Source organism: Girardinichthys multiradiatus, chromosome 15, assembly GCF_021462225.1.
Source record: "Girardinichthys multiradiatus isolate DD_20200921_A chromosome 15, DD_fGirMul_XY1, whole genome shotgun sequence".
Classification (NCBI taxonomy): domain Eukaryota; kingdom Metazoa; phylum Chordata; class Actinopteri; order Cyprinodontiformes; family Goodeidae; genus Girardinichthys; species Girardinichthys multiradiatus.
In genome coordinates this window covers 10,499,133-10,523,671 of record NC_061808.1, presented here as the reverse complement: position 1 = coordinate 10,523,671, position 24,539 = coordinate 10,499,133, and the positions used below count along the sequence as shown (strand labels likewise).

General features: G+C 38.6%; 3 protein-coding genes across 4 annotated transcripts; 1 reads left to right on the top strand and 2 right to left on the bottom strand.

Annotated features, from left to right (window-relative positions):
- Nucleotides 1–197: 197 nt before the first annotated feature.
- On the bottom strand, nucleotides 198–3,638 carry saysd1 (SAYSVFN motif domain containing 1). Its single transcript, XM_047387589.1, has 2 exons — nucleotides 3,256–3,638; nucleotides 198–1,306 (listed from the first exon to the last, which is right to left on the bottom strand). The coding sequence occupies exons 1-2, from the start codon at nucleotides 3,436–3,438 to the stop codon at nucleotides 983–985; spliced, it is 507 nt and encodes a 168-aa protein (XP_047243545.1). The 5' UTR covers nucleotides 3,439–3,638; the 3' UTR covers nucleotides 198–982.
- A 20-nt stretch (nucleotides 3,639–3,658) lies between these two features.
- On the top strand, nucleotides 3,659–7,892 carry grcc10 (gene rich cluster, C10 gene). Its single transcript, XM_047387590.1, has 4 exons — nucleotides 3,659–3,765; nucleotides 4,094–4,150; nucleotides 6,512–6,688; nucleotides 7,583–7,892. Exons 2-4 carry the CDS (start codon nucleotides 4,099–4,101, stop codon nucleotides 7,720–7,722), a joined length of 369 nt encoding a protein of 122 aa, XP_047243546.1. The 5' UTR covers nucleotides 3,659–3,765; nucleotides 4,094–4,098; the 3' UTR covers nucleotides 7,723–7,892.
- Nucleotides 7,893–8,075: 183 nt separating this feature from the next.
- Nucleotides 8,076–21,995, bottom strand: LOC124881791 (cytospin-A-like). 2 transcript variants are annotated; one of them, XM_047387582.1, is made up of 12 exons: nucleotides 21,370–21,995; nucleotides 20,306–20,428; nucleotides 16,822–17,202; nucleotides 14,652–14,725; nucleotides 12,375–12,916; nucleotides 12,206–12,293; nucleotides 12,028–12,103; nucleotides 11,510–11,546; nucleotides 9,867–9,963; nucleotides 9,623–9,739; nucleotides 9,168–9,227; nucleotides 8,076–8,836 (listed from the first exon to the last, which is right to left on the bottom strand). In XM_047387582.1, the coding sequence occupies exons 2-12, from the start codon at nucleotides 20,346–20,348 to the stop codon at nucleotides 8,747–8,749; spliced, it is 1,605 nt and encodes a 534-aa protein (XP_047243538.1). In that variant the 5' UTR covers nucleotides 20,349–20,428; nucleotides 21,370–21,995; the 3' UTR covers nucleotides 8,076–8,746. The 2 variants fall into 2 exon arrangements, with proteins under 2 accessions (XP_047243538.1, XP_047243537.1); XM_047387581.1 differs by having other exon boundaries at nucleotides 16,729–17,202; nucleotides 21,370–21,993.
- Nucleotides 21,996–24,539: the final 2,544 nt, after the last annotated feature.

Sequence of the window (24,539 nt, the reverse complement as noted above, 5' to 3'; positions counted from 1 at the left end):
TTTACACTAGGGTTTGCCAAACATGGTAGTGCCAAACATGTACTTTTATCTTTTGGTTCTGTAAATCATGAAACAATATTCTTCCATTACAGCAGTGTGGTCACAGTTTTATATTTTGCATCTGCAAAGCACATTTCAATAATGTATAACACATTTCAAATCTGGACTTGTATACAGATTCTTTAAAGCACAACATGTAATCTTTGATATGTTTATTCTGCAGTTTTATGCTACAGTTTAATCACAACAGGTACCGTTAAAACCCTCACCTCACAACAAGGTGTAACGGTGAATAAATCATTGTAAAAAACACAATATTTTAGAATTTAATTTTTGTTGATCTTCAACATCAGAGAATAAATAGTAAAGCCTGGAAACTAACACACTGTTCCATACTTTTCTATATTTTTCAAGATTGAATAGCATCCCTGTCAAAGCTGACCTTCCCTCCATCCAGGACGTGTACAGGTCTGGGGTCAGGAAAAAGGCAGCTAATATCTCCCACACATCCTGAACACAAAATGTTTAGATTTTTACCTTTGGGTTGGAGCTACACCAAATGCTGAACATTGAAAGGAAAGTGGAACTGAAGTCAAATTCCTTGTTTGCGTGCGCAAGCTTGGCAAATAAAGCTTATTCTTATTAAAGCAAACACGACTAAACTAATTTGGGAATCCAAAAGACAATAATCGCCAGTTTATCACTGACATTTAGGAACTTTTTAGCAATTAAGGTAATTAATGTTTGAAAGGTAAGCAGTGATGTAGAGACTAATGGAGAGAAGGTAGATAGTTTTTCTCTACATTTACAACTCCGCTTCCTGTTAAAAATGTTACAGCATAAAAGAGTAGAAAACAGTAAGTATATCAGCTTTAATTTTATGTGCAATACATACGTAAGAAACACAGTTGATAACCATTATTCAAAGAAACAAACAAAGAATTGCAATTATGCCCTTTAAGTTGTGTAAATGACGAGCACTTTATCTGTTGGCCAGAGGTCTGTAGCCCATCTCCCCTTCCAGCTGCTCTGCAGTGAGTGAGCCAAGAAGAGGCTGACAGTCCGGGTTGAACACAGAATAAGCACTCAATTCTCCTGGCTTTTTGGGTTCTGGGCTGCGCAGTCCTTCATACAGCCAGTAGAACAGAGACATAACAAAGAAGGGCAGGCCGAATTCCAGTTCAACAAAGAGACCCAGCAGAACCAGCCACAGCAGTACTTTGAGCAGCATAATGTTGGAGAGGACCAGCTGTCTCGAAGCAAACCATCTTCCCAGAGTACTGTCTAGCAACCAGTCCCTACAATCCTGCAGGACAGATGACAGAAGGTCAGCAGCTCTCAAGGTTATAAAATAAATTTACTGGGGTCCTTGGCTGATTGGAAATGATGTAGAATAGGATTTTCTTTTGCACAATATGTGATTTGCTTGTCAAAAAGAAAAAAAAAAAAAACTTCACATCTTCTAAAAAAAGATTTGCATCCTGATCAACAACAACAAACAGAAATAGAAAATTATCAGCTATTCTTTATACAAGGTAATGAGCTAAATTGGTTGAATAAGTCTCCGATCTGAAGTAAGGTGTCATGGAGCACTAATACACTGATGATGAACAGTTTAAACTAATAATTATGTTTGACATTTAACTGTAGTTAATAATCCACTATATTTGGCTGAGAGATAGATTAAAAAGTTTATTAAATACTAAGATGAGCATTTTTTCAATAGTTTACACATCAGGCACATGCAGTGCTCTGCAATCACAGCCTTGGCATTTTTCTTATTAAATCACATCACAGCCACAAAGTGGTTGCCATATTACCAACACAATGTTGCTTAATTAGAAAAAGTGCGTAATTGTGAAGGGGAAGGAAAAGGATGCATGAGAATCCGTGGTGAGACTTTAAAGTTAATATTTACAGAACCTATCCATCCAATCTGACTGGGGCTATTTTTCCATAGAAGAAAAAGCAACAATTTTAGTCTCTATATGTGTGAAGTTGGTAGAAACATACCCCGTAAAATACAAAATAATGACTCAGGTGGGTTGAATACAAATACACACCACACTATTCCAATTTTTATGTGTAAACGTTTTGAAAACCATGTACTATACTTCTTCAAATGCACTAATTTGCACTTGCATTTTACAACAAAATTCCAATATAAAAAAACCAGAAATCTGTAGTCATAACGTGAAAAAATTTGAAAGAGTTAAAGCAGTCTGAATACTTTTGCAAGGCGGTGTAGTTAAAATAACACTAAGACAATAACAAGCAATTCATGGAAGTTATAAAATATTATTTATGTATTCAAGACATCTACTGGGTTCAGGTTTTTTGATAAGTAGATTCTGAGTATATCTTTGGCGAGGCAGATTATGATATCTCTCTCTCTCTCTGTTTATATATATCTATATATATATAAATATATATATATATATATATCTATATATATATATATATATAAATATAGATATGTATCTATATTTATATATATATATATATATATATATAAATATATATATATCTGTATATATATATATATATACAGGTCCTTCTCAAAATATTAGCATATTGTGATAAAGTTCATTATTTTCCATAATGTCATGATGAAAATTTAACATTCATATATTTTAGATTCATTGCACACTAACTGAAATATTTCGCATTGAAGCAGTCATTTCTGCCAAAGGATTCCCGACCAAGTATTGAGTGCATAACTGTACATGATTATTTGAAGGTTGACGTTTTTTGTATTAAAAACACTTTTCTTTTATTGGTCGGATGAAATATGCTAATTTTGTGAGATAGGAATTTTGGGTTTTCATGAGCTGTATGCCAAAATCATCCGTATTAAGACAATAAAAGACCTGAAATATTTCAGTTAGTGTGCAATGAATCTAAAATATATGAATGTTAAATTTTCTTCATGACATTATGGAAAATAATGAACTTTATCACAATATGCTAATTTTTTGAGAAGGACCTGTATATATATATATAGATATAGATATATATCTATATTTATATAGATATACAGATTTAAAATAATAATGTTAGCATAAGTACGAACTTTGCATTAGCAGAAATCCTTACATTTAGGAATGCGAATCATCTATTAACGTATAATTCGGATTCAGTTACTTATTTAAAAGCCACATTTTGAATAGTTTTCATCTAAATCAAATGTAACTCTATAACTGTCAGTGTTATTGCTAATTGTAAGTGTTTAAACTGCGTGCAGTGATCTCTTACCCTGCTTTGAGAGCTGCTGTTTGCAGTTTGGTTGTTTTCTGGTTCCTCTGGTTGTTGACTGCTGTCAGACTGAACAGGGTCCCCTTTTCTCTGTTGTCTGGGCAGAGAATCAGCAGGTTCGCACTTTTTCATGCCTTTTTCCGCCTGTCGTCGGGCTCTAAACTCTGCAAGCTTCTGCTCCATAGATGCGTAAACTCCAGTTCAACCTGGAAAGGCAGCTCGTACCACACACAAGGAAGAATATCTCCTTGTCTTGTCGGAAAAATAATAATAATAAAAAAAAACAGTATCAAATGTATACGCCTGACTTTCGCGGGAACTTTAGAGGCTTTTGTAGAAATTTCACTAGGTTACAAGCTTATCCAGGCATGTTTACGTGTTACGTTCAAGTCTACCATAAAGAGGGAGGTCCTGTCGCCAACTGTCGTAAAGCGTTGGTTGACGTAAATTTACGACATTTCCTTAGGGTTGTTTGATACTAAGCTTTCAGGTTTGGTGTCTTCATCAGTGGTGAGAACATTAACAATACATGTCATGTTTTTGTTATCCTACCTTGTGAACGAATTTTTTGTCGTTGTTTTCTGTTTCCGTCGCTTAGGACAGAGTTAGAGGAGTTATGTTGATTCACTAAACCACAACTCATGCTCTTCTTTATGAATTGTATTTTTAACGTGTGTTTTGCCGTACCTTTTATACATTAGTCTTGTTTTTTTTACTATAACGGTTAAGGGACGCTACATTTAGCTCCATGTTTGTCGCCAGGTCGGGACAGACCTTAAATACTTGTAATAACCTGGTTGTTGTTGTGTAATTACTGTTTTGTCCCTTTCCACGGCAGATATCATGGCCTCAGCCCCAGCACAACAACCCACCCTGACTGTTGAACAGACCAGAGGTGAGAGGAACATGTTCTTGTTTTACTTTTTCTTAACATAGCTCAAAGGAGTTCAGATAAGCACTCAGCTCTCTCTAGTCATCCATCTTGTTTTTCCTAAGCTTCCTAATGATTGAAAATTCATTAAACTCCAAAGGGAAGTTACATTGTTAAATGTACAAAAATATAGAGTATGATTAGTTAACCAAGCAGAGAACATTATTTTGTTTATTCAAGGGGTTGTATAGTATTGCCTTGATGGTTAGAAACTTGTGCAGGATTTTTGTCACAATTCCAGAGCAACAGCACAGTTCCATGGTTCCTGAGTGACTAGAAATGATTCATGGCTGGACAGTGGTGTAGGCTTTAACAATGTTGCCTAGTTGATGGTACTCGTTGTCTTCCGCTTATCCGGGACCGGGTCGCGGGGTCAGCAGACTCAGCAGAGATGCCCAGACGTCCCTCTCCCCAGACACCTCCTCCAGCTCCTCCGGGTGGAGCCCAAGGCATTCCCTGGCCAGCCGAGAGACATAGTCCCTCCAGTGTGTCCTGGGCCGTCCCCTGGGCCTCCTCCTGGTGGGACGTGCCTGGAACACCTCCCGAGGAAGGCGTCCAGGAGGCATCCTGTATAGATGCCCGAGCCACCTCAACTGGCTCCTCTCGATGTGGAAGAGCAGCGGCTCTACTCCGAGCTCCTCCCGGATGGCCGAGCTCCTCACCCTATCTCTAAGGGAGTGCCCGGCCACCCTACGGAGGAAGCTCATTTCAGCCGCTTGTATCCGAGATCTCGTTCTTTCGGTCATGACCCAAAATTCATGGCCATAGGTGAGGGTAGGAACGTAGACCGACCGGTAAATCAAGAGCTTCGCTTTTCGGCTCAGCTCTCTCTTCACCACAAAGGACCGGCACAGCGCCCCGATTACTGCGGCAGCTGCACCGATCCATTTGTCGATCTCCTGCTCCATTCTTCCCTCACTCGTGAACAAGACCCCGAGATACTTGAACTCCTCCACTTGAGGCAGGAACTCCCCTCCAACCTGAAGAGTTGTTGATGGTATGTGGCTCATTCCAGCCCGGGGCCCTCTATGCATGGAGGCCCCCCTGTGCATGTCCAGGTTCTGTTCTGGTGCTCTGGCTTCCTCCCACAAACATGTCAAAGAGCCACAATCTGTGCCCCACATTTTCCCACTGATTGCTTGAGGTAAGTCTAGCCCCCTGTAAGAAATAGGCAGGTATGAAAAATGGATGGATGGATAGTTCAGATGCTGCTGACCAAATACATGGTGGCAAGTATTTAAACAGTCAGGCTTCCTGCATTTTTCTGTTCCTTCTAATGAATTGGCTGAGACATATCCAGTCCATGGGAATACCTTTGTACCTACAGTTTTCCTTTACATTTTCCCACATTACGGAAAAAGCGGTCAGCTTGATACCATCCATTTGCTCATTTTCCATACCTGCATAAGCCTTTAAGGGCTGCTGGGGTGCTATTGCCATTTCAAGCAGTCAATGGGCAAGAGGCAGGGTAGACCAAGGACTAGATACCCATCTAACAAAGGGCATTATAAGCCCATTTAGATTCTAGTTCTATTATAAACATGCAACTAAACCCAACTTTTTATATCACCTTTTCATTACATCATACTACGAGATAACAGGGCAATGTATGCTTTCAGAACATGCAGCTTGGATCAGAACAAAAGGGGTTTGACATGCATAACGTGTTTGAGCATTTCCCTTATTCTCAGTAATATCTGACTAAGCGTTATGTCTGATCCTCATGCAGGGTTTCCAAATGCATTGGGTGCTTCAGAACAGTTGAGCACAGAGCTGAACATGTTACCCAAATCATTCTTCTGAACAAAATATTCCTTTAGATAGACACCTGAGGATCATAAAGTCGAGCTGGTCTGTGTGCACTTGTGAAAAGGCCTGCTGGTGCAGCCTTTTATTTTGTTTCTTGTCACTAATTCACACTCATTCTACATTTTTCCTTTTCCTTTATCTTATGGTAGCTCTATCAGTACCTTTTGAGATATCTGAAAGGGGCTACAGGAAGACACAGGACCGACAACCATGCATACACACGTGGCTAATTAACCTAACATGCATGCTTTTTTCCATGTGTCTTAGAAGAATCCCCTAGTTCTAACTATTTAGTATCATGTCCATAACTGACACAGTCCACAGCTGTAAATTCATCTGATCTTTTCTGAAGACAACAGAAATCCAAATTGTCCCAGAAGCCTGAGGTTTAAGGTGACTGAATAAACCAGTAAATTTTAAGTCCGTCTGTCAGGTAATTACTGATCCAGGCAGTTGTGAAGGCACTTGTACTTTCAAGATCTTGCAAAACAACCAGATGCTCGTTTTGTTCTGCAGTGGTGTTGAGTGAGGTGATCCAGGCCTTTTCAGTGCCAGAAAATGCTGCGCGAATGGAGGAGGCTCGTGAGAGCGCCTGCAACGACATGGGAAAGATGCTGCAACTTGTGCTACCTGTGGCCACTCAGATTCAACAGGATGTAATCAAAGCGTATGGATTCAACAATGAGGGAGAAGGTAATTTTGATTACTTAAAATGCTCAAAAGTTTATTTGGAACTTTATAAAAACTATGGAAAAATAAGCAGTTTTATTTGTTGTGACAGTATTTCGATTCTTTGAGGTGACATTTTATCCAGATTAAAATAATTTAGATCTACAACTTCAAACTAAAAGCATCTACTACGCAGTTTAAATTATCAGGTGATAACTTGTGAATTTTTCATCAAGGTTGGCAAGAGATTTTATGTAGAAATCTTCCGTTTTTCCAGACATCTGAACAGTTTTATGGTTTTCCAAATTCCATACAAAACAAGTGACTGTTCAGGTGCGTCATGCGGCTCAGTGGTAGAGCAGGCGCATCATATGCTGAGGTTACAGTCCTGACGCAGTTGTCCCGGGTTTGATTCCTGGCCCTGGGCTATTTACTGCATGTCTTCCCCTTCTCCCTCTGCCCTACTTCCTGTCTAGATACTAATGACTAAAGACTACTAGGGCCAAAAACACCTTTCTAAAAAAACTTCTAAAATCACCACAAAAAAAAAATCTATCAAATTAATAAATAACCTTTGTAGAGGATTTGTTTATACTTAATACTGACAATATATTTATAAAAATATATTCAACATCCACCAGTACCCTGGTTTGAATCCTGCAGCCTGCCACTCTGAGTCCCTGAGCAAGACCCTTAGCCCCTGAATGCTCCCCAGGCACTGCACAATGGCAGCCCCCTTCTCCTTAAGGGATGGGTTAAATGCAGAGGATAATTTCTCCATTGTGAGACCAATAAAGTCTAGATTATTATTAGAAATGAAACCTTACACTGATCTGCTCAATCTGAACATAACAAATGCCTCAGAGGGAGAGTTGTTTTGGATGGATGTTGTAACTGAGTCTGCCACCTCCCTTACAGGTGTCCTTAAATTTGCCAGACTGGTGAAGATGTATGAAACCCAGGACCCTGAAATTGCAGCCATGTCTGCAAAACTGAAGTCTCTCCTCCTGCCACCGTTGTCAACACCACCTATAGGAGGCACCATTCCAGCTTCATAGGATTTATTCTTGGCAAGGTCAAATACAAAGGGGTTTTCTTTTCATGCTTTGTATCACTGAATGTTTAACATGTATTTAAGGTCCTGTTTTTGTTGTGAAGTTTTAGTTTTATACCGCTAATGTTTTAAAAAGTATTTGGTTTCATTTAAAGCATTCTTGCAAATCCTTGATTTTTTTGTGCATTGTATTTATTTGTTACATGTAACACTACAACCACTTTATTCCACTGAAACATTTACTTAACGCCATCTTTTTTAAATAATTTTCTATACAGTCAGATGTTTGTTATACTGTAAAATTAAATGTTTTCTCTGTATCAGTGTGTCATTTATACAGAAGATGGGAACAACAGCTATGATATATATACTTTATTAATGCATTAAGTCTTTAAATCATAAATCACATTTTAAAAACAGTTACATGTACACATTTCATCAGACAGTGGCAGGAGTGTTTATGGTAAAAACAAGTTTTCCAACATGTCTGCTCCCACTCTTTGAATAGATGAAGACCGTGATTAGAGAAGAGGTATATAATAAAACAGGTAAGAAACTGACCCAAACTCCAATGTATTCCTCCTAAAATGCTACATAGTCACATCTAACTTAGTAATAAAGTGCTCCTTACAGCAAACTTAAGTGCATGTAGTGCAAAAATCAATCCACCCAGTGATCTGACTGGGACACAGAAGTAGCTGGTGAGCAGGTGATATGCTGCACTTATTTCTATGTCCTAGTTCTTATTCCCCAGATCCAGTGTAGTTGCTGTGCAAGTAGAAAAATAAAAAGTGCTCCACAAGTGAAACGCTGTTGAAGTTGCTTCCACAGGGTGTCAGCAAGTACCTGCTTCTTAATAAATGATATTGTATTTTGACACGAAAGACTGCAACACTGTTGGACACATTTTAAATTCTGATGGATGAGTTCATTGCGTGCAAACCTCCGTCTTCTGCTGCGCACTGATTCGCTAGTTCAACTCCTAACAAAAAGGAAAATGGAAGGGAGCAAGTCACCGAATCCTGACTTCACATCTCGAAGTGACGGAAAATGCTTTCGACATATGCCAGCACTCTCTGCCAGTCTGGCCCGTTTGCCTTCAGCATCTCCACCACTGTCTGTCACAAAGTTAATGGTAAAAATACATAAAAAAGCCACTACTTTCATTTCTTACAACTCAAACGGTTTAATACAATAACCCAAGAACTAAAATATGCACATTTTCTGGACTATTCTTCAACCCTTTCCCCTGTGATGTACAGTTAATCATAATTAGGCTTGGCCATTGATTAGACATTAAATTAGACATTCTTTATATAATTCTTGTTATGTAAAAAGAAAAAGAACCCACCATTCAAAGCAAGACAAAGCTAGATTTTCAAACCTGAAGAAAAGTTATAAACATATCTGCACTGAATATCTGAAGTGTAGTTAAACAAAATGTCTCACCAGTGTGGCTGGGATTCCCACGCTCTCTCCTGTCTTGAATGCAAGGCCAAGGTTTCCCTCCTGCTCAAACAACAGTGTAAATTTTATATAAATTCAGAATAGCTATGGGCTTTCGTTGATAACTGACCAATTTGTCAATCTAATCAAAATTTGAATAAAGACCTCTTACATCTGTAGTTGGAAGAACACAAAACCATTAATTCTTTTAAAAAGCTGATACATTACCATGCACTTCAATGCAACTCCTAAACCAGACTAAAATTGTGGTCCTGTTTGTTTACCAGCAAGATTAGATTAAACATTTTTTATGAAATTTCATCATCATGAGTTTGCAGGTGCAGACCTAAATCACCTTCCTGAAAAACACGATCTGTTTGAGCAATGGCAAAAGACCATTCTCAGCTTACCTTCAGTTTAACACAAAGTCTTATTTTTGTATAAGGTTGCAGTTTTACCTTGTCAGCTGGACTGAGGCTGTCGTACGAGATGTGAGTTGGTAAGTAGGTGTGATAAACGGCACAGAATGCCAACCCATCCTCCCAGCAGGTACTGAAATTGGTGATCTCAATATTCTGTTGCAGACCAACAAACCAGAATGATTTTACTTATCATAGAAAATCATCTTTAAAGATATTTCCCCTTTCAGTTGAACCTACAGTCACTATATAAAGTAATTTACACAAGGCTCTCCGTTCTAACCTTGTAACCTTGGGTACGGCTTTGGCACCACCGCAGCAGAGAGTTTCTTCTGGATCCACCATGACGCCTCAGTAAAGCACTGAAACCATCCTGAGGTCTATTAAAAGACAGTAAAAAAAGTAAAAACTGATTTTCATGCTAGTTTTTATATTTAAATGCAAGCAGCAGTGTTTACTTTTAACGTTGTACATTAGGTCATTTGCCAGGAATATAAAAAGCATCTCAGATTAGAATATCACCAAAAAGGTATTTCAGTAAATTAATTTAAAATGTGAAACTCAGACAATAACTCACAGTCCAAACACATTTATTTTCATTTTGATGGTAATAGTTTACAGATGATCAAAACCCTAAATTCAGTTTTTCAGAATGGCAATTTCTGCATGGGACCACTATAAAATAACGATTTCTAATACAAAAATGTGAACCTACTGTAAATGATGTCCATGTGCTGTACACAATATGCACTCAATGCTCCTTTTGGCATGAATAACTGTACGATCTGGTGTCTCTCATCTTCCTCTTAACAATAGCCCTGCTGGAAAGTTAAATAAGCATCTCCAGAAAGCTTGTCAGCAGAGAGAAGCATGAAGTGCTCTAAAATTCCCTGGTAGATGGCTGCACTGACTTTGGACTTGAGAAAACACAGTGGGCAACACCAGCAGATGTCACAGCTCCACAAATTCTCACTGACTGGAAATGTGACAGTGCCTCAAGCAATGTTGTGCTTCTACACCCTTCCGTTTTTAAACTGAAATGCAAATTTTACTCTCATCTGAAGAGAGGACTTTGCACCCCTGAGCAACAGTAGTTACAGCTATTTTTTCTCTTTAGCCAATGTGCTTCTGACATCTCAGAAGTGGCTCAATAGAACGAATATTTGATGCAAAAAAAATTCCTTCACAATCCTCTCAAGGTACCAATTATCGCCATTATCTATGGACCTTTTTGAAACTACACTTCTCCTTTCAACTCAGTTTTTTACTAAAACTGCACAATATTTTGAATCATCATCAAGATTGCAGTTTCAATATGTGTAATGTCACAAAGGACTGTTGGGATGCAATATTTGGTAGGCTATAGTTTTTTTGGAGTTTTTAGGACATGGTGATAATGGAAAAGAAAGATGAGTAAGGAACGTGTGGGTTGATTGCAGATATTGTTATTGCAATACTGAATATTAATATTGCAACTGTTTATTTTTCCTCATACGGTGTAGCCCTACTTTACATTAATATGCTCGGATGTGGCACTCTTAACAGCAAGGTGTATTAGCAATTATTTATTGGGGCTTACCTTTCATGTGGAGGTTGTCAATGACTGTCTACTGAATAACTGTCAATTCAGCAGTCTTTCTTATAATGGTGCAGGCCATAACATGTCAATGATATATTATTGTATAAAAATATCTGTCTTGTGTAACGTTCTGATTTTTCAGATAAACATTAACAAAAATAAATATTTCACCATTTAATTTTTCTGTTAACTGTATATTCTAATTTGCTTAGTCACACTTATAGAGACATGTACACCTACTGTTCATTAAGCTTTAAGAGGTTTTGTCAGGTATATTAAATGATAGATTACTCCCTCCTTTACAGGAACACTTTGACCCCAATAGAAAAAAATGAACAGCAGCTTACTTCACTGAATCTGAGGTTTGATCCTCCTCTTGTTTTCCTGCGAGACAAAGATGCATCTACAATCAGACAACTGCACAGCAAGTTAAAAAAAATTAAATACAAATACTGATTAGGTAAGTTTATATGACAGCTCAGAAAATAAGTCAGAGCTCAGGGGAAATTTTGCTGTGGAATAAAAACGTCTCTCTGGTTGAAAATTGGGAATTAAGCATGTTTGGTTCTTGGTCTTGCACATTTATTCTAGTATTATTTGTTGGCGATTATTAACGATAATTAGTTTGTATCATAGTGTCCAACAGTTAGATGGAGTTAAAATATCTTGCTGATCCTGGAAGCAAGATGTGATCTGTGCAACTTTACAAAATCCAAAATTATTTTGTGATTTCTGACAGAATCAATCGAAACCTCAAAACAAACAGATGTTAACACAAAGCTCAACCGCTCCCCCAGAAAAATAGTTACACTAACCTCTTATTTCCTTACTCATTATGCATTAACTTCTGTAAGCTTATTCTGACCTGTATAAAAGTTAGACCAGCTATCCTGCCTCTGCAGAGTCCTGTCCATTCTTCTCCCCTTTGTTGGCTCTTCTTTCTGGATGGGTTGTATGAGAGATTCAACTCATTTAACACAAACAAAAAAAGTGTTCAAACATACATCTAATCCAGATAACGACATCCACTCAGAATTGTATACCTTGCACAGGGGCAATGTTGTCCTTATGTTTTTTGAAGTCCCATCTTGACTTGAAGAATCACTTTGAAGTGGAAGACCTGACAAGCTCCTAAAGAACAAACGTTATATTTTATTGGTATGATTTAGTTGCGAAAGGATGACTGTGATGTGAACCATCATGTCGACTCACCAAGACCTTTCAGATAACATCACTATCGTCCTTGGGTCTCTCTGTCCACGTCCCTCTTCTTTCTTTTTCTCCAGAGCAGCCAAACTGCGAATGTATCCCTCAGCCACTCCTTTTCCTGTCAGCTCAACATTTTCTAATAATCCATTTGTCTTCTCATGATCATAATTTCCACCATCTGTTATTTCTGTTTCAGCTTCCTTTTGAAGTTTATTCCCAGCCTCTTCGTTTGCCTGTTTGTTTGTTATTTCATCTTTCAGCCTGCAAACATTCCTCAGAACATCATGCTCAGCTTTCTCCTGCTGCCACTGCACAATGACTTCATTTAGTTTGCAGCGAACGTCTTTGTGCTCGACTCTCAGGCTCTCCAGTGCTCGCTCAGTCTCCTGCTGCCTGCTGAGGGTCTGAGCCAGCTGCTCCTCCAGAGCTCTGTGGTTCTCTTGGAGCAACCCCAGAGCATGATCGGACTCCAGCCGCAGCCTGTCGGCCACGGACACCGCGGTCTGCAGGTCCCATTGGAACTGCTGCCACTCCAACCGCTCTGTCTGGGAACAAAATAAATAATCATCTGAAAAAAAGGCCGAATGGTTTTGAATGTAAATTAAGGATTTTTGCTTTTGACCCGTTTTCTGATGCAACCCTTTATGTATTTGTTCATCATTAAGTAGAATTCAAAGCAAGTATATACTCAGGTGATTTGTATAATATCAATAACAACAATATCAATAATAACATCAATTCAAAGTACACTAAAATGCTAATGTTTTACATGACCAGTATTTTCCCTATACATTCTCTTGAATACCAAACATTTGCTTGTAAACTGCAGAAGAGCTATTTACCTTTCAATGTTGGGCATATTGTAACAAGTAATTTGATCCTTAGCAAGCCTTGAGAATATATTAGGACAACTGAAAATAAACAAGAACATTGTACACCGTTCCATTTTTTAAAAGGGCAAACCTTAGCCAACAGAGAGTGAGTGTAGAGAAAAACTAAACTAACCACCCCTGCATAACTAAAAATTATGAATACAAGCAGAAACCAGGTGCTGCTCAACAACTGTATTAATGTTTTGGTGGGTCGATGTTCTGAAGAATCAAGGTTTTTAACACAATGCAAAATAGATAGGACATCAGCACCAAAACAAAATAAAAAAAGTATTTTGCTGCCTAATCTATTCAATTCAGAATATTTATATAGCGCCAATTAATAACACACGTCATCTCAAGGCACAAAGTCAGTTTAATTGACTCATACAGATTTCAAGTCAAGTACTTTGATTCCAATTCCCCGTAATTTTAAAACAGTGTAGTCAGATTCAGTTTATTATTGAAATTGGTTAAAACGTTTTCTAAGGAAAGGAAACAGCAGATTGCATTGAGTCAGCGACTTGCAGCATTCACTCCTCCTGGATGAGCATGTAGCAACAGTGGACAGTCACTTGCATTGACTTTGCAGCAATCTCTCATACAGCATGTATGTAGTAACATTGGTAAGGAAATCTATCTTTTAACCCTCCAGCAGAACCAGGCTCAGTGTGAGCAGCCATCTGCCATGACCGACAGGGGGTTTGAGAGAACACAGCAGAGACACAATCTGAGAAATATTACTAGGTCATTTCCAAACTAGAGTCCATTATTCAAAACACAAATCAAATACAACCCAGATTTTTCCAAGAAATCAATGTCCCAGGGAGTTCATCCTGAGGCCAGACTTTGATTTGCTCATTAAAACCATCTAAAGAGCTACATTTCATATGCCGGACTCTGAAGCCCTCAGTCAGCATGCTCAAGTTTAAGACAAAATAGACCAAACAAGCAAGTCTTCCTTGCAATGAGAATGCCTCTTTTCTCAAGAGAAAGACAGCAACATAACTTTGTTGAAGTTGAATTTGGGGAAGAGAAAAAAAAAGCACAACTTAAGTGGTTCACCATCTTACAAATCACTTCATAAAGACAGCAAACCAGGACTGCCAGTTCATAGGCTCTGACAAGAATGGAGGTGGAAGGCTCATCGTCTCAGAACAGGAACAAAAGCATCAAAGAAAACCTATCAAGTGTAAGGCAGTCTCTGCAAACTTTGGCCAAAATTGCATCATGCACCAGGACTACAATCAAACAATGTTGTTCCTAAGCTTAAGAACACCTATGGACCTTTTTTGAAAAAAAAAAAAAAAAAAGAAGTCATGCTCTGATATGCAATACTGAAAGAGTGAGGTTTAAATACAAGTGTTTGAATTCTGCACCAGGTGCATATAGCAGGCCCAGCAAAGCTCACCCTAAGTGTCTCCTTTAGCACGTCCAACTCTTCGACCAGATCATCTTTTTCCGTTATCAAGCGTCTCAGCATCTCTGGGAAGGTGAAAGAAACAAGTTGGACAAAAACAGATTCAAGTGTAGCTTTAGTGAACTATACAGGCATGGTCACCCTTGATGAGAAGATTGTTTATTCTTTTAGTACCTGTTAGCATGTTTCGATGATTGGACAAGACTGACCTTACCTTTGTCAGTGGTTCACTTGATTATCACAATGAGTCGTCAAGAAAATACAGAGGATTTCAGACTGACAAAGTAAAAAAAAAAAAGATTATGCCTTCTAATGACTTATTGTCTTTGTTCTGAATAACAGGCTTGTGTACTTTGCAGATTTCTGCAGGTTATGATTCTGCTGGTTCTAAATTTGTTTTTCCCTATTCCAAGAAAAATATTCCTTAGGTGTTTGGCTTAGACATTAAAAAGTTCCTCAAATGTTTGCAATCACCTTCCTTTATCAATTACCTCTATTTACTTCTCAAATATTGGTTTTATTATTCTAAGTCATCTGATCAGAAAACTTGGATGAAATTAGAGGAGTGAATCTTAAAAATGGTGATTGCCGATTTTTTTCTGATGCTCATCAGGGACATGTTTTTATTCTGATCACTCTTCCATAAAAGGTCATAATAGTGCAGGTGTTACCCCTTTGAACAGTTTGCAACGTCTACATGTCTGATTGTTCCATATGTTCCTAACAGGGCACTTTGTTCTCAGACTGCAGGTTTACTGGTGGTTCCTAGAGTCTCTAGAAGTAGAATGGGAGGCAGATCTTTTAGTTATCAGGCTCCTCTCCTGTGGAACCAGCTCCCAGTTTTAGTCCGTGAGGCAGACACCCTGTCTACTTTTAAGGCTAGGCTAAAACTTTCCTTTTTGATAAAGCTTATAGTTAAAGTGGCTTAGTTTATCCTGAGCTATCTCTGTAGTTGTGCTGCTATAGGCTTAGGCTGCTGGAGGACAAAATGACCACTTTTACTCTCACTGCTACATTCTCATACTACATTATTTGCTGTAATTTCAGCTTTTAACTTTAGGTTCTCTCTCTTCTTTTCCTAGAAGCTACACCTGGCCTGACTGTGTCTACCTGTGACACCTTCCTGGAGAGGGACATCGGCCAAGTTTCTGCTGCCAACAACTTAATGCTCACCTTCTACCGATGATACACTTGGCCCTGTCTGTCAATGTTTAACCCTATTTTTCTCCTAGACTTAGCTACTGACTCAGCTTTAACTGTGACTAACTGTATGTTCTCCATTTCATACTCTAAACTTTAAAACTGGCTCAGAGTTCATCTGCTTAGCAGTCTTTCTCTCCTAAATGAAGCCACTAAAAGAGCTACATCTATTAATGTTTCACTTTTCTTTCCAATAGAAAGTAGTGCTGGATTAGTGCTTCTGTTTTCTTTTTTGTCTCTGCTCTGTTCTCCGAAGCCCCCAGTTGGACGTGCCAGATGGCCGCTCACACTGAGCCTGGTTCGGCTGGAGGTTTCTTTCTGGGAGTTTTCTTCTCCACTGTCGCTACATGCATGGTCAGTATGAGGGATTGCTGCAAAGTCAATGCAAGCAAGCGACTGTCCACTGTCACTTAATGCTCATCCAGGAGGAGTGAATGCTGCAAGTCACTGACTCAATGCAATCTGCTGTGTTTCCTTAGAAAAATATTTTAACCAATTTTTGATAGTTAGGATTAATTGGAATGTATGTACCTGACTTGACATCTGTATGATTCGACTGACTTGACTTTGTAAAGTGGCGCTATATAAAACTGAATTGAATGGTTCTTCAATTAAACAGAACATCTGATTTTATACTTTAGGTATTTTTTGTCATTTTAAGAAACCATTCTAATAACTATATTTACAGGTTAATTACAAACTGAAAAAAACATTTTCAGATGTGATTTCTTGCAGCTTTCATCTAGATTGTGAGCATCAGTTGTTTGTTTCCACAAGAAGCACAGAGAAGATCAGTCTATTTATCAATGAGTTTATGCTTAGACCGTTAACTATTAATTATGAAAAGAAACAGGTAAACTAGGCCTACCTACTGCTCCTGTGGTAATGTCAGTGTTGGGGGTTAGGCCCAGTGAGGCTCTGTAGTGCTCCATCAGACTGAGTAAAACCAGGGTCATTTCACCTCCGGCTCTCTCTGCTGCTGCCTGCGGCTCCATCCCACTGTCTCTCTCCTGCCAGCTCTGTTCTGAAGGCGATCCTTGGGGCAAAGGCAGTGGAATCGGTATGTCCGAACTGTTAACGACCTTCTCCCGTCCGGCTGCTGCATCACTCGAGTTAGTATTGAGGGAGTTGACGCTCTCCACACTGATCATTGCCCACTCCGAGGGAGTCGAGAGCTGCCGTTTCCAGTCTGCAGCTGGGGAAGGAGAGGAGGGTGTGGTGCTGACGACCGGTGATGAAGTTTGCACCTTATCAGTTGGTGCTGCAGAGGGCAAGGCCATGGCAATCAGCTCTGCCTCAGAGCGTGAGGTAGGAGGTGTGTGGTAAAAGTCTAGTGGGGAACCTGATGAGAGAGAATTAACAGTAAAACACACTAAGGTTTGAAAAATTTCTCATGAGTTGTCTCCTAAGTGTCTCATAAGCAAAAATGTCCTAAGCTTCTTTAGTTGCCCTGTTTTCTTGATGCAGATGCGAGCAATTTAAACGGTTTACTGTCCTGAACTGAATGATGCAGCAAAATGCGTCTCCTGCCTATATCTTGGCAGGCAAAGGCATATTGTTTCCCTTTTGGGTAAGATACAGGATACAAATATTCTCCCTGATCCTCAAACAGAAACATTCACAGCAACCAATGCGTATTCACATCTATCATTAGAACTGGAGCCAAAAATTTGCAGGACCTTCTCGTTTGCAAAAATAAAACCCCTGCATAACTATTATTGATTGATCATGAAACCTCTGTATATCACTTGACTGCTTAAAATAACATTAAGCTCAAGCTTAATGGGTTTGTAGGATGCACAACTCGTATGGTTTCTAGGGCACAAATTTTGACATTCTGCAGGCATCTGATTTTTCCCTATTTCCCTTCCTTGTGTTGTAAGATTCTGCAGACTCATCTTTTCCCCGGCAGCCGTGTGATATGCTCAGCTGCAGGAGGAGTGCTATTCCCATCCTATAGCTGGAGCAAACTTCCTGCATTGACAGCTGAAAAAGAAAAACAAGCCAAGGAAACCTAAACAGCTGTTAGTCAGGGATCTAACCGAGCGAGCTGCCAATCAAACGTCGTTCAATTCAGACAAGACTTCTAAGGTAGAACGGCACCATTTTGTGCCAGTTAAGCTAAATGATGGCTGGGCTTTTTTGCACTGAACTGAAAAACAAAGAATCTGTGGAAGCAGAGAGCAGCCGTAGCACAGTTTCTGCAATACAGCATTAATTTCCCTGCTGGAATACAGCATACATTTCAGCATTTTTAAATGCCTAGAAATGTGCCTTTATTCAATTACTTATGACAAGAATTTAAATGGATCAAATAAGCACTACTTAAAGCAAAATGCTAAAAGATGCATGCAAAATTTGGGAAAAATATTTATATATTTGCAAAATAATAGTGAAGGGATATCATGGTTTTTAATGTCTGTTTTTCTCTTATTTGCCCTACATCAGTGCACTGTAAATAATCAAAATTTAATTATGCTCTTTACCATGCTTAGTTTCTCTGCTCAGGCATGACCTATGTTAAATGACAAGTCAGAGACAAGTTCACTTAGTGTCGCCAGGACCAGAACCAAACAAAGGGCGGGCGCATTTTGTTTTTATGCTCCTCAGCGCTGGAACCAACAACCTGAAATTTGCAGAAGCTGTTGGCTGAAAACAAATCGGGGTTAAAAGCATTGTTTACTGGAGCTGCAACTATGTTGTGTTTGTTTGTGATGCTTTGTGTTTTTTTTTGTGTAATTATATTGGTTCCTTTTTTCACCATAAAGCACTTTGAACTGTGTCTATGAATGGTGCTGAACAAAAACTTGAATTTCCAGCAAGAATTGATAGTCTTTTAAAGCTTTCAGTTTTTGTATCTATTCTGGATGTATTAATAAAATCAGTGGTAATGCAGCAGAGTAGAAAGCACAGTTGTAGAGTAATGTTTTAAGGCACTTGCTGGGCTGCTAAATTAGGTCATAATAAAAACATCAGAAGACCATTTTTGATCTGTATGCAAATCAGGATTTTTACTTTTGACACAGAAAGACAAAAATGTAAGAGTGAGAAAAACAGTCTATAAATAGTTGATATAAAATGATGCAACTTAGTGTTTTTTTTCCAAACACTACCAGACTGAAATCAATAATGAGCAAATGAAATACTAAATGTATGTTTGTTAGTCAGCCTAATTTCACCAAGAGCCCAGAATTATCTCCCTTCTCGCTGGATTTTGTCAACATTACATGTAAATGACAGCTTTAAAGACGTTGGATTGAATTCCTTTTACTTAGGTTTAAATGCAATCTGAGACAGACATTACAGCAGAACTTCGCATGGCCAAAGAAAACCCTTCCAACACTGAGCAAAGTCATACAGATACATTAAAATAGAGACTGATTATCGACGAGTATGACTGGCACCTATTTGTTTTTGAACAAACTTTCGGTTCGGCAGTAAAAACTGACAACCTTTTTTGTTTTAAATTAAATGTTTCATATTAAATATCATCACTATTTCAGCCTAGGTTTGATCACTCTCCACTCTTTGCAACTCATTACCCCAAATTATACCAATGACAAGTAAAATAGTTTGTTCATAAAAGTCAATGACTTAAACAGCGGTGGTAGGAGTTTGTCTGGTAACTGGTGGGTTGCCGGTTTGAGCCCTCACTCCATTTGTCTCAGTCGTTGTGTCCTTGGGCGAAACACTTCACCCGCCTTGCCTGCTGATGATGCTTAGAGGGCTCGGTGGCGCCAATCGTATGGCAGCCCTGCTTCTGTTAGTCTGCCCTAGGGCAGCTGTGGCTACAATGTAGCCTATCACTGTCAGTTTGTGAATGTGTGTATGAATGAGGTGGATGACTGATTCTATTGTAAAGCAATTTACCATTTAAAAAGGGATTTAAAAACACCTTTTAGTCTAGAGCTACCCCAGAGATCAGAACAAGGCACCTTTCACTTAAAAAAAATAAATAAAATCTATTATTTCCCCCTATATTCATTAAATGCATCAGAACTAAAAACGCCACGTATTTTCAGTCTACAAACACAAACCAATAAAATGTTTTTAATAGACTTTTTGACGATGCACTTGGAATAAAGAAAAAGGGTGAAGCGGCGTCAAAATTGATGTCAGGGGATCAGAACTTAGAAAACCTGAAATCTGTGTTTTCACTACCTCAGTCAGCACTTACAGTAAATACTTCAAAGCCAATATAGCATTTTTCTTCATTTTTTTCACTGCCAATATCTATGCTTGTGCTTAAATTATATATCTATTATTTTTATATGCATTCATTGCATTTTCAGCTATTCATGACTACTTGTTAAATCTTTTAAATTTGTAAAACATGTGTGATAATGTGTTGCATTACTGGTTATCGGAGCTGTACTGTGGGCTGTACAACCACAAATATTGCTTCTGTCATGAAAAAAATTAAGTTAATCAAAACGTTCTGGTACCTGTAGTGCCGTAGGCCTCCTTGCCATTATGGTTACCCATCATTTAGCCAGACTGGGTGTCTGCACAGGGTTTCAAACTCTGTCCTTTACTGTCCCGAGTGTCTTGAGAAGTCTTGTTGCAATCTGGACAGATAAATTAATGTACATTTTAATGAGAATGACTCACAGCAGGACTTCTGAACAGAATATAAAATCTCCAGAATAAAACTAAACGTACTTAAAAGTTTCAAAAGCATTACCAAGGTGAAACATTTTATATTTCCCTACCATTATGAAAGAAGAAAAATTTAACAATATTTGGTATTTAAACCTCAAACAGAAGTTCAAAAAGAACTTTAAATTTGTTAATTGTTACATATTAGGGAGATGAAAATAAATTCACATATTGCATCTGACAGGTTCTTATATAGGTTGTATTGTGCAACACCCAAGTGGTCAAATTCGGTTCAGATGCCTAAATATTTAAAAAAAACAGCCATTCTGTGTATCAGGCAACAACTTCAGCTCTAGATATCACCCTTTGTGTAGAGGCATATTTTCTTGCAGTGCTCACAGCGCACAAAACCCTTTTTTTTTTTTTTTTTTTTTGCCTTGCATTGGTCCCCAAGCTGTACTGGCCTGGGCAGAGAACCATACAAAATCCGCCACAGTTTGGAAAAGACAAAACTCCTTAAAATTGACTCGACTTGTGACACTCTGGGGACTCAACCAGATTTATTTAGTCTAATATGATGGAAGAAGATGCCTAAACTATAGAAGCAGGCTCGTTTTCAATGGCTGAGAGACTCCGTTTTATCACATCGTCATAACTTTACAACCCTAAATTGTTAGAATCAATGTTTCAAAAAGATGAACAGATATATGAATTCTTTTGTCTTTTTTTCTGGTCCTCTTCCGTCCAATGAAAATTGAAACTGGTTGATGGTGATCAAAGTTTAAGGTCAACCTTCTTAAAAAATGAGCAGTCTTGCGAAATAAATCTTAGCTCATCGTTTAGGGCCATTGCAGATGCTGAAACCACCCTTTGCGCACAGCATGAAGCCCTTTCATTTCATTTATTGTACCTGCTCGGCTCAGCCCGGCAGCTGAAAGCACTCCACTTGGTCTCAGGCTGTCCTGCGTGTTTCCTCTGCGACCCTCTCAGCCTTTTCTTCGACGTGTCCTCTGTCCCGTATCCCAAATGTTCCCGGAGGACAGTAAATTCCATCAATAAAAACACACGTAACTTAGAAGGACAGAAACGCTTGTCTTCGTATATGACTTCATCCAACTCCTCTGCTTCGCCTTTAAATCCAATGCGGCAAAAAAACGGGAAGAAACTGGTTGCGCAGCAGCTACTCCTCGCATAACGGGGAGGAATGATGATGATAATATTTAGAGCGATGCTTAAAAAAAACAGAGGATAATTACTAAAACACCAAAATAAAGCAGACTAGTGATTAAAATGCAACGTGGAAAGCAGGTTAGAGAAGCAGTCACACCGGCTGTAGGGAGGCTAATTATCTTCTGTGAAATCCAGGTGTGGTGACCCGCGGGGAACAAGTTGTCACGCAGCCTGCAGGTGAATCTTGTCACATAGCTTTAACCCATAAACACAAACACCCAAAACAAGTAGACTAATTTTTAAGTGACAGACTAGCTTATCCAGCCATGAAAGCTCAGAGACTGACGTTTTAACCAGGGGAGCCGCCCGTAGGACGAGAAACAAACTAAAAATAATACGATTGAATATTTGTTGAAGGAGTGGAGTTTTTTTTTCCCACGGAACCCACGTGACGGCTTTAGTTGTACACGTCCTGAAGACATTTTTTTTTTCAATTATTTTTTATAGCCAGGAAAAAAAAAATTATGTTTGGCGATTGAAACTATCTTATTTACAAAATTGTGTTTTTCTATCTAAGGAAAAGGCTAGGACATCCAATCCCTCGAATAGGTAATGAACTCTGGCTGAAATAACTTTAGTTCACTCGTTGCCATCTATCAGTCTCTGACATTACCCTAAGGAAAGCTTTTCCCACTCCTCACCTTTAGGTGTGAGATGTTTAAGGGGTTCCTTGCATGCAAAACACGTCTCAAGTCAACAACCTCTGAATGAAGACAAAATCTGAGTTTTGACTCGGCCCAAGACTTTCCATCTCTTAGTTCTGAACCTTCGGTGGATTTACTGATATGTTTTGCGTCATTGTCATGTTGCAGGATCCAGTTATGCTTGAGCTTTTATTTGTTTATTTGCTTTTACAGATGGTCTCACATTTTCGTCATGCACCCTCTGATAAATGGTAAAATTCATGATGAATTCTATGATTGTGAGTTGGCCCAATTCTGCTGTAGCAAAGCATCCTCAAACCATGCTTCAGTGTTGATATGCCAAACAATTAACTGTTTGGTTTACGTCAAACATGTCATTTGTTCTGATGTCTAAATACTTCAAATTTAGACTAATCCCGTGTCAGAACTATACCAGAATTTCAGGTGTTCCCTTTAGAAAACTTTAGTGTTGAAGTTTTTAAAAAACATTTTTTTTATAGCATTTTAAAGGTTCCACCTTGGACATCCCATAGAAGTCAAACTTGTGCAGTCTCTTTCTGACTGTACAACCCTGCACTTTCACATCAACCGTAAGATGCTGATGTAGGTCTCATGATGAGGGCCTGACATCCTTTAGTAGGCTATGTGCTCACTGCCTGGTACTATGGAGCTTGACTGGCATTTGCCAGAGAATATTGAAACTGGCATGTTTGGCCCTGGCACCCTGGCATTTTCACACATGAGATTAGGTTCACTCTGAGCTCATGTGACAGACATGAACAGGTCTGAAGAAGCAGTGGTGAACGTTATGCTGCTTGAACCATTGTTCAGCATGATTCGTTTGGTCGTGGGTCAGTGTTGGTCTGGGGAGACATATCCATGGAGGATAGACTTGTACAAGATAAACAATGGCACCTTCATTGCTATTAGGTATTGGGGTGAAATACTTAAGCCCATTGTTAGACCCTTTGCAGAAGGTCCTTGGTTCCTCCTGGTGCATGACAATGCCTGGTCTCATGTGGCAAGAGTATGCAGACACTTCCTAGAGGATTAGGGAATTGATACCACTGACTGGCTTCCATGTTCCCCTCACCTAAATCCATTAGAACATATCTGGGACATCATGTTTAGGTTCATCCAACATGCCCTGGTCAGGATCTGGGAGGAGATACACCAGGACTCCATCCTCATCTCATAAGGAGCATGCACCGACGTTGTCAAGAATGCATACAACCAAGTCGGGGCCATGCAGGCTAATAAATACCATTTTGAGTTGCTGCAATGACAGTTCAGCAAATTGGACTAGCCTGCTGCATCAGTTAGATACATTAATAATGAATTAATTACAATACAACAGGACAACTGCAAAACTTTATTATTAGACTTTTGTTTGATACAAAATTACATATAGTAATAAAAAGAAGATGATAATGAAATCTGGTAGATGGGCGGAAATAACTTTAACTTAATTTTAGCACAGACAAAGGCTGAAAAAAACATTTTGTATGTCTCATACTGTCGTTTGAATGATTGATTATTGTCTTGCTCACGTAAATGAACACCACATGAAGTTCTGAATAGGTTTAGGCTGTAATGTATGCAGGACATTATAAACAAGACGACTTGGAAATCAGAAATGAAAAAAAAACAAAATGATGACTATTAATAGTGAAGAAGGGTTGGAGTGAAACAATATTCAGTTTTTTTCCTATTTCCTTTTAACTTGTTAAATAATAATAATAATAATAATAATAATTATTATTATTATTATTATTGTTGTTATATGCTGTTTTGTTGCATTATTGTGTCTTTATTATTTTACTATGTTACTGTACTAAATAAGATAAAACCTTGTCGCCGAAGTTAAAATTTCTCTAGCACCATGGACAGAGCATTACAAGCACAGTCAGCTTTTGCTCCCTCTTGTGTCCATATGTTTTAATTACAGGAGTCACCAAAATTTGGTTACATAGTAGGTGTAGAGTAAATTTCTTATTACAACGTTAGAAACATCTTTCTAGCTATACATTCTAACGTTATTAGAGTTTAAACAGCATGGGAAAATGTTATGAGCAAGTGGAGTTTAATTGTTGCACTGGTGGAATGCGATTTTAAAATACTCTTTTGGATATCAAGATCCAAAAATGAGAAAAAGACTGAATTACATATAATGTAATATACCTACAATATTTTCTTTGAACTTCAG